Below are 10,971 nucleotides of genomic sequence, written 5' to 3'. Positions count from 1 at the left end.
ATTGGGTACCTATTACCTATAAAAACAATTTTAATGATTCCGAAATTTTCTTCTGTCACGTCATGATTCACGTCAAACACGTCATGTGAATGACAAAGATTAGTGTATTGATATTTCTTACTGTATGTAATATTTTTCATTTAGAGATCTTAGAATCTATATTGAAGAACAGTCCAACAGGCCCTAATAAACATTTGGGTAACTTTATATGGATAGTTATAATATTTACTGCTAGACAATGGAAGCTTATGAAAGTGTGTTGCTTGTGAAAAATGAAGTCTTTGTTTTTAAAATACCCCCGAGGACGTCTAACAGAGGATATAGGTAAATTTTTGCTTCCAATACAATATGATATATTTTATAAACAATTTTATATTCAAGTTTTGTATTAGGGCAGCTGATTGGAACTTACAAGAGCCACAATGGACGGGGCGTATGCGCCTTGTTGCGAAAGGCGATGATTTAATTATGAAGCTAGAAGATAAGACAAGCGGTGAATTGTTTGCAAAATGCCCCATCGATAAATATCCGGGGGTGGCACTTGAGGCTGTAACAGACAGTTCAAGATATTTTGTTGTAAAAATACAGGATGATAATGGTATTTACAAACTGGATTTTTAATTTTATCTTATTGTAACTTTCTATTATGTTATTATTTAAACTTTTGTTTTACCAAAGTGACTTATTATCTCAATTTCAGGTCGCAGTGCCTATATAGGTCTTGGATTTGGAGATAGATCAGATTCTTTTGACTTGAATGTAGCTTTGCAAGATCACTTTAAGTGGTTGCGGAAGGAACAAGAAGGAGAAGGAACTGCAGACCAACAACAGATGGATTTCAGTTTTAAAGAAGGCGAAACAATTAAGATTAATATGAAAATAACTGTAAGAGCCCACTTTTTGTTGTACAAATCTATTAAATTTTAAACATTGTTATTTAAACAAATTGTGCGGAAAAATGTTCTTCAGTTATTAATAGTCATATTTATTCACTATATTTTTTCAATTTTTTAATGCCTAGATATGCCTTAAAAGAAACTAATATTATTTTGACACATTGTAATTCAATAGTAAAAGGATTTTTGATTTTATTTTCAGAAGAAAGATGGCAGTGAGGCTAGTCGCCCTCGTCGAGCTGGGGGTGCTAATGTGGGTGGGCTACTACCTCCACCTCCAGGAGGATCCAAGCTTCCACCACCACCTTCTCCGCAGCATGTGCCAACTCCAGCTGGGACCCCAGCTGTGCCTAATACTGAATGGGGTGACTTTAACTCAGCTAGGTAACTTGATACTTTAGCCAACATAGTATAAAAACCTAGTAATATATAAAGGATACTAGGAACTTATTGTTTTATGAGAATAATTTTTTTAGGAAATAACAATGTTGACTATTATTTTTGGTAAACTTATGATATATACAAAAAGCATATCGTCCTTGGCATAAGATAGTTACATAATGTTGTTGTGTTGGTACATAACAAAATATTTTTTCCAGTGCTCCGCCCCAACCACCAAAGCCAACAACTCCAGCTAACCAGCAAAACTGGGTGCAGTTCTAAATGAAATAATTTTATTGTACCTGCAAGATGCAGATAGTGCATTGCACAATACTTATGAATCTTACTTAAATTATTTACATATCCATTGATTGTTTGTATATACGCCGGTATGCCTCTCTATTACATGATTTTAATTTAATGTTTTGTGTATTTCGGCACTTATTAATAAATACAACTCAATTTTGGTCATGTTATAGATAAAAGTTTGTTAGGCTATGCAAAGTATTTTCATAAATTCGATAACGAGACATTATTTATTTAGTTTTGTGCCACACAGTTTCTTTTTTTCTATTTCATGCTTCCAACTATAATCGTAATCATTAACATATGTTTTTAAGACTATATTAACATTCCTTCATTGTTGTTTAAGGGCAAACAAAATTTGTTGCATACTTCTTTTGTTATTTATTCATGTTGAAATTATTATTATTTTTTTTGCAATTAATTTTATTTAATACAAAAATCTGTTTATCATTCAACACAATATGTCTTCAGTAGACATATTCAGATACATTTGTTTACAAATCGAAATTGGAAGTTTCTAATAAATAATATATAGTTATTGTTAATTAGATTTGGCTATACATCTAATTGTTATGAATGTTAGTATTATATGCATGTCATAGACAGGCTTTATGTATATAGCATGTGATAGCTGTGTACAAATGTTTTATTAATAGATCTGTTCTAGCATTCTGTTTGAAATGTATGTACAAATGTAATAAAGGATAGCAGCTATTTGTTGTTTTATTGATAATTCTTCTAAAAGTTTTGTGTACATGATATAAAATGGTAAGCGACAGAATCTTACCTTTTGTATTAACTGTAACTTCCTGCCATTATAAACTTTGAAATATAATATTACGAACCCTAAGTACTCCACAACGTTCCTAATTATTTCTCTCATTGACTTTACCTGTTCATAGTTCATTGATTCACTAGGTATCTCAAAAATGTAAATCTATACGACCCTAGCTAAAATCACATATATGTTTATTGTTAGCAATCGCAAATCCTGATTGAAAACCTAACTGCTAAACAACCGAGACAGGTCAATCGCATTAGGCCACCGTTTTTCATGACAAAGCAAGACACTGCACAAGAGACAGCTACCAAATTAGAAGATATTCTATTGGAATGTCTATGACATCCACCGTGCTCCAACAGATAAACATTTTTTTCGAAATCGGATAACATCTTGCAAGGGAAAAAATTCAACTCCTATGGACAGTCCAAAGCGCTTTCAAAGAGTTTATTGAGTCCCGTCCGATTGATTTCTTTAGTACAGATGAATGAGATGGCAAAAGTACATAAATAAAATAGTGCATACATACTTTCATTAAATAAATATATTTAAAAAAGTCGAGTTTAGGTTATTTCCTTACAAAACGACTATTTCATATGTTAGGACCTAATGTATATATCGGATTTTATTACAAATTCATTGTTTTAAAGACAGGACGCCAGCCTCGCTGACGTCTCTAATGTCACTTGTTTCAGTAAGTTCCAGATATTTTAAAATGAAACTTCAATTCTTCTAAATGTTCTTGTATTTCTCGAAGGTTCTTTATGCTCCGCACTCGCTGAACTCTGCAGTCCCCCGTCGTGCGTCCAGACGTCATATTTAAACCAGAATTCAAACATAGTTCTATTCTCTTTGATTTCGTTTTACTTTTAACAATAGTAACGACGACCAATAAGGTGTTATAATAATTGGTGCCAGTTATTTTCATGTTGCATCCGTCGTTGAAGCTGCTTGCGCCGATATATATATATAATAGGTACCAGCTCCGGCTTCGCACGGGCTCTTTACAAAAAATATGAAATAACCTATTTAATTTTGAGAATTATAAAACTTAGGTATGATAAATTTCAAATGGTACGTCCGATTTTAATGATTTAAAAAATTATTTACAGATACTGATGACTTGAAAATAAAGTGATTTATTTTGATAAGACTTAACACCGTATTTATGTAAATAGCTTTTCAATAAACGCTTTAGGAATGCCAATTTTTTAAAGTTGTAAAATGGATATAGTATGTTATCCTTAAGGTATAGAATTACGCCACCGCGGACTTTTCTGTAGACCTATATAAGATACACAATTCCATCATATATTATTTTGTTATATCTCAAAGACTATAGGCAGCGTTTTCGATAAAAGTTCTCAGACGGCTCATGTTTTCCCGACATTTTCAACAAATATCGTTAATGTACGCGCAAGTTTTGTATTAACTTACCAAATTATATACTTCCTCGAGACTCACACTATCGAGTAGTAACAACTGTTTGATAATCGGTACAGTTGTTTTTCCGTTTATCGCGAACAGACAGACAGACGCGGCGAGGGACTTTTTTATAATATGTATATATATTAAGAATCCACAACAGATTAAAGGTCCGACGAAAGACCTTGCTGCTTCCCCCCACTTTCCTAATTATGCACGTAATAAGTCCTCCAGTGAAACTATTTCAATATCTCATTAATTAATTATTCTTTAATTACTGAGATTCATTTATTGTCTATAGCTTGTATTCGTTCTTAAATATTACTAATGAACAAAGCACAAAGAGTAACCAGTTGAAACAAATGACTAAACTAGATTAGGGTTGATTTTAATATACTTTTTCCTATAATATTTAAAATATTTCTTTATTAAGTAATTGTTTCATAAATAAAAACAAAAAATGCAGCTTCAAGGTTCAAAGCAAGTCTGCTTAAATTGCTTTTCTTTAAATTTAAACCTAACTAATATTACAACTAAAAATTACCTACAAAAACATTCGTCATGACACTATAACATGTGCCTAAACCTTGCATTGTTAGTTCTCATTGTCCGTTTTGTAAATCGATAGGAAGACAGTGCCTCACAGAGATTCAGAGGTGGGGTATTTTATATTGGACTAGAGTATGTTGCAAATAGCACAATTTTAAGTGCAAATGTTCCTTTGCGAATAACATCGCCGTTATAAAGATGTTAAGTTTTCTTAGAGTAGCCGTCAAGTTCATCCGAAATAAAACACTTTTCAACAGCTTTGTAGGAGATGATTTTCAAAGAAGAGGTTTGACTTGATACCGATATTACATTCTGTAATAATTTTTTTTTATCCCAATCGTGAATGGCCAATTTCTTTGCTATGTATAAATTTAATTGATTTATACAAATACAGTCAAATCCCATTACGTGACATTCAGAATATACTTTTACAAATTTTCTAAGCTATTACGTAGATAGATAGGTAATTAATGGTTACGTAGATAGATAGGTAATTAATGGAGGAATGTAGATAGGTAATTAATGAAGGAATAGTAAAATCCTGTGCTATTTCTTTTAGCAATCGATATTCAATACCTGTTCGTTTCATTAACTACTTGCGGAAATCACGGCGAGTGTGTAGCCTAATAGTGTCTTATTCTCCTATATCAAGAGAAAGATTTAGTTAGAAAATATAATGGCTTTACTCACTTTATTTTACTTGAAAAAATAATCATACAGAGGTTTTCTTAAATATATAAGTATACTTAGGGTCTTAAATTTTAAGTAGTAGCCCTTCTCAACTTTCTGAAATAAGAACCTTCATCAAATATATTTGTAGTGGTTCATTTTCTGCTTTATATTTGAAAAGCATAATATTATTCATGGATGTGGGTTAAGAAGTCGTTTTCACTTGAGTAATCATTAAAGGAGGGCTTTGTTACTGAGGTTCGTTGAATTGTAAAAGTCTAATGCTTTCCTTTAATATAATATCTACAAATAGAAAGGAGAAATATTATAATTTCTTAAAAGATTATTTGATTAAATATTGCTCATTCGTCAAATTTAATACTTGTAGTAGTAAAAAAATCTTTTTTTTTTCATCAACATTGATCCTTCAATTATTTCTTTACGGCGTAGCGTTCAAAATAATTAAACTGGCTCCTGTTTTACACGTCTTATTATTGTTCATATTAAGAATTATATAAAGTTACCCGCTATAATATATAATGTTAACGCATCGTAATTTCGTAAATTGTTATCTTACTTTCTTTGTTGCCGAGACACCTTTAACAAATAACTATAGTAGGCACTGATAAGTCGGAGAATATAAATTGATTACATAATTAATAAATGATCTGATCCAGTAGAACATAATAGTAGGTATTTCATAGCGGTTTTCCTAATAGTAGAATTGTTATAAATTTAGGATTGCTGTTTTGAATTTCATTTTAAACCATTTATGTAGTGTTAGCGAGTATTTAAATATTTTAAAGTTAACATCTATTTCTTTGTGTAAATGTGTTTTTTTTTATATTAACGTACCTAACCATAATTGAATATTGTGTCGAAAGTTAGAAGGTGATTTATATGATTTAAATGTAATTTGTTGTTCGTGACTATGTTTTAGTTATTATTAGGTTACTAAAGTGCCAAGTTTTGGGGTCTGAAACTTCTGATATGTGTTGTTATGAACATTTGGTTTTCCATATACCAGCTCGACCCTTATTAATGACATATTTCATTATAACTATGCCTGATGCAATATATTTTTTTCTTTTATTTAATATTTCTAGATACAAATAAGAATTATTATATAATATTTTATTATTTTTATAATTTTAGATATGGCATACTTTGCATATTTTTTTTAATTTATTACAGTGTGTAGGTTTTTTATCTTAGTAGAAAACCATTAAATATATGTAAAGCTTATTCGAAATAGCGTCCATTGGATGTCATACAATCTTTGAAACCTAAAGGGCAATTACTAGTAGTAGCACGCACTTGTATATAGGAAAATTCTTCTTTGCCAATCCGAAACATTGTTTTAAGGTCTTCAAATTATCACTGTGTTTAAAGCAGGTTTTGCTAAGTAAAATGTATCATAAATCATAACCTAGCGAATTAAGATCAGAACAAACTCACCTCTAGTTTTCAGCTCTGATGAAGTGCAATTTTACGTTTCTAATCAAGATTGGGTGGATCCAGTTTTGTGGATCAGCGCATAATCTCATTGGAAGGTATTGAACACCATTTTAGTTGTTATGGGACTTAATTATATTCACTTACTGTTTTATAACTTCGCTTTTGGACAGGATTTCTTCGAGTTCTTTTTCTGAGTTGACGGCCAGATCTTTTAAATATTTTTAACCAAAGTATGGTTAAGAGTCTCATTTAGTTTTGATCTACAGTGCTTTTTTATCTTCTTCAGTTTGAAAAAATCATATTAATACGTCTTGATTGGAAACTAATTAAATTCAACAAATAGTACTCGTTACATATATATTTTAAACATCATCAGAAAGGTTGTTTGAAAAATTTTAATGATAAAACAAAACACCGTCCGACAGATTTATGTCAGTATTCAAGTTTGTTGTAAGGGTATGGTTTTGTGTCACCCTTATCTATAATATTTGTGAAATAATATATATGTCGACGCAAGCAGCTTCAATGACGAATGCAACATGAAAATAACTCAAGGCTGTCATCAATTATTATAACAACTTATTGGTCGTCCTTACTATTGTTAAAAGTAAAACGAAATCAAAGAGAATAGAACTATGTTTTAATTCTGGTATAAATATGACGTCTGGACGCACGACAGCGGACTGCAGAGTTCAGCGAGTGCGGATCATAAAGAATGTGATTATGAAGAACCTTCGAGAAATACAAGAACATTTAGAAGAATTGAAGTTTCATTTTAAAATATCTGGAACGTACTGAAACAAGTGACATTAGTGACGTCAGTGAGGTTGGCGTCCTGTCTTTAAAACAATGATTTTATAAAAAATCTGATATATATAACTATAATATTTATCAAGTTTCTTTAGAAAGGTTTCATAAAAATAAACATGAGAATATCGGTATCAAATCTCGAGTTAAGGGATTTCTCCTAGCTCAGGTTATACTTTGTGGTTAAATTTATTTTTTTCGTTTCGTATCTCTAAAGATAAAAGCAATACTTGCTATTATGATATAAAAAATAAATTTAAACTTTTGATTCAATCTCGTTTAAAAGGGTTCATAAAATTGTTAGTTCAATATGCTTCACATAAAAAAACACTCTTATTTTTGACATAATCCTAAGAATTTTTGGTATAATAACAAAAAGAATTCTTATGAATATAGTTGAATAAAATTTTAAGCATGGTACAATTTTTTTTTGTACCAACCATATATTTTAATTGGCTGTCACTGTGGTTAATCAATTTCGTCAAAGAAAGCTGTTGTGAATAATTAGTAGAGAACCACTCTTTATATATTAATAAGAAAATATAATAAATTGCTTTATTGCTCTTCCTTTTTTATTATTAATTAAATTAGTCCGAACTTTGTTCATGTAGTATACTATTCTTATTGGAATGCCAAGAAATATTTCTGAAAAAAATTACAAAAACGTTACTGCTTTTCATTATTTTATCAGTTGACTTCTTTTACTCACATCCTACATACATATTTTAATTATTTTCTAGTGACATTTGCACAATGTGTCCTTTATTACAAAATTGTCCTAAACCATTAATTTTGACCCTACATAGATGGATATATTAATATTTTTTCTTATATAAAATAATAATGAGAGGACAAAAGAGATCCTTGAACAATCTAGGCAGTCTTATGGGTGAATAACGTGTCATAAATTGTCTGTTAATCTATTAAATTATATTGCTTCTAAATAAATCAAATATGTTTAATATATCAGTTTACCACTCAATGGAAGGCAGATGTAAACAACCTGATTCTGTATTTGTTCACTTGATTGAGAATGTCGTTTCAACTGAGCTACTACAGCTACGAGTGTGTGTAAACAATCGTCACCCAATCATTCGTTGTAATGCGATTGTTCGTACAAGGTCACAGTTCCCGGACGAATTCAATAATGAGTGATTTTAGTTATCTTTGTGTTGTTTTTTATGTTATAGAATTAACAGTAATTAAAAATGTTTATTTAACTTAGTTGGTTTTCGTGAAAGTCTTGGACTTTTAATATATGAATTTTTTTTTATAATGTGTAGACACGAAATTAGAAATTAATGTGTTATGCAGTTGATATGTTTCAAAAATTTTCTTGTACTTAGTTTTTGTTGCAAAAATATTTTTTCCTTTTTGCATCCTGCATCATCGCATTGTCATATCTAAACCTCATATGGTTTCACTGATAAAAGCACAGATAACTAATTTTAGATCTTTATAATTATCTAAAATACAATATATAGCTTCGCTGGAATCTCTTTGAATACTTTACCTGCACACTTTAATTGAAATTAAAAACGGGAGAATAAGTTTTTAGTAAAAAGTGATCAACATGATTCATTTTCAGGTTTTACGTCTCCTGCCTTATAGGGAGCTACCAAGACATATTAGTGGGAATATAGGTACATAATTATATGTTAACAAATTAAATTACTTTTTGCCAAATGATTGTCGGCAATTCTTACGCCGGAGAGCTACTAGAAAACAAAATATGCTACCGAAACTCAATCCATTCCTAGACCAGCAATTCAGAAAGTGAAGTTATAATTTTATCAGTATTTGAAAAAAAAGTAGGAGGAGGAATTGAAATCAAAACAACTGTACCATCAATACATATAACGCAAAAAAAAAATTCTAAAAAAAAAAAAACAAAATGGATAGGTTGAGAAATCTATTCCAAAATGCTTTTGCAGTCATTATAGTTAATTGAAGTCAATTTTATATTTTTACTCTAATTAAACAATCATATTCTAATCACATAAAACCCTTGTTAGCGTAAATCTAAATAAATATCTAAAAAAAGATGAAACCAAAATGTCATCTAATTGTTTCTATGATAATTTGACTTTTTTATTTCTTGATACGTTCTATGTTGACACTGAATGAATTTAAGTATCTGAAGAATTGTTTGAAGACATTGGGTTCCGAAGTATTCTGTTTTGAAATAGGATACTATGACTATACTGTATATCTGTATTTACTAACAATAAAGGAATTTACTAAGATAAATAACTTATCAGATCTCTTTTATTATGATCTAGATTTAGCAATAGATAGATCAATTAAAAGAGCAAAAATTACTTAAGATAAATCATTCACCTAATGCATTATTTTGAAGAAGTCATGGTCTACTCGAAAGCTTCATTTAAGTATTGATACGCTTTATTGAGCACGGCACAATGAATAGTGATTGTAAATTAATTAATTAAAAAGCTAAAAATAAACGTTGTGACCCACGAAAGGCGATTTTATTGCCAGTTTAACGGCAATCTCTTTCAGTGAACACAAGTTTAAGTAGAAATTATTACAAGAGTAATTCAATAGTAAATATACGACGGCGGATAAATCGTTATAAACCTAAATAATAAATACATATAAAATATAATATTTTTTAGATTAAACTAATATAAAGTAACTATTTTGTTTCACTCCAAAAAAAGACAGACAATTTTTTTTTAGTGTGTCAAATATGTCAATTGAGAATAAAATTTTATAAACTATTCTTATAATTAAATTATAAAATTATTTGTAGTGAAATATAAGTGTCTAAAACAGTAAATATTTAAAAACTGGGTCAAGAAATATTATTTATCAGATGAAAATTAAATAGACATTGTATTTATTATGTATACATACATATCTTGACATATATACATACTGGCAAAACACCACAATTTAATTGTGTGAATAGTAAAAGAATTTCATAAAATAATTATTTCTAAGAAATTTTGTGATATGAAAATCATTTTTCATCTTGTCTGCCCGTGATCACGGTTGCTTCAACGTAAAAAATCGCGGTAAAAAACGCGTAAAACATCCGAAAATATTAGTTTTATTTGAATTTCATAAAAGCTAGTAAAAAACTGAGGCATTTTAGGAATTAAAATAGTGAAAGATGAAGGAAACTAAATCTTCCCCACAAATAATAAGGCGTTTTGATTAAAATAGTTATAGTATAGAAGAAAAAACATATGAGGATCCCGGCGTTGAGAATTGGAAGCCACTTACCTGGTCTTCTAGTCAGTTCAGAAAATGATCGTCACTATAATATAAAATAAAGAGAAAAAGAGACTGGTAGAATGTTGATAGAATTATATTATTTATTAATTATCTTAGTCCACTTAGATCTTTTAAATGAAATTTCCATGACAGTGTCTGTTCAATGTGTATCTATGTCTAAGTCTTTACCTGAAGAGCAATATGAAATCGGTAGCTTGAAATGTAACCAATCAACTTTAGGTGACACTTGACTGCTGCCTATAAAAAAAAAATAATTGCCTTAGATTTAAAGTGGTTAATATAATATCAATCAGGAAAAATTACTTTCTTCTGTCTGGCGTTACAGATGTTTTTAAATTCCAGTTAGTTCATAGCATACCAAGTCAAAGGAAATATCTTTCTCTTTTGTTTAATATCTCTCGTCATAAATCTCAAATCAAGTAAACCTATCGGGAAAAG

The 10,971-nt window shown here is 29.8% G+C and overlaps 1 protein-coding gene across 1 annotated transcript; it reads left to right on the top strand.

Annotated features, from left to right (window-relative positions):
• The first annotated feature begins 66 nt into the window (after positions 1-66).
• LOC116767250 (NECAP-like protein CG9132) lies at positions 67-2,297 on the top strand. Its single transcript, XM_032657501.2, has 5 exons — positions 67-324; positions 393-598; positions 701-885; positions 1,099-1,280; positions 1,496-2,297. The coding sequence occupies exons 1-5, from the start codon at positions 239-241 to the stop codon at positions 1,557-1,559; spliced, it is 723 nt and encodes a 240-aa protein (XP_032513392.1). The 5' UTR covers positions 67-238; the 3' UTR covers positions 1,560-2,297.
• The last annotated feature ends 8,674 nt before the right edge of the window (positions 2,298-10,971 follow it).

Source organism: Danaus plexippus (genome assembly GCF_018135715.1).
Source record: "Danaus plexippus chromosome 9 unlocalized genomic scaffold, MEX_DaPlex mxdp_26, whole genome shotgun sequence".
Classification (NCBI taxonomy): domain Eukaryota; kingdom Metazoa; phylum Arthropoda; class Insecta; order Lepidoptera; family Nymphalidae; genus Danaus; species Danaus plexippus.
The sequence above is the reverse complement of the archived record's forward strand: the minus strand, read 5'-3'. Positions and strand labels throughout refer to the sequence as shown.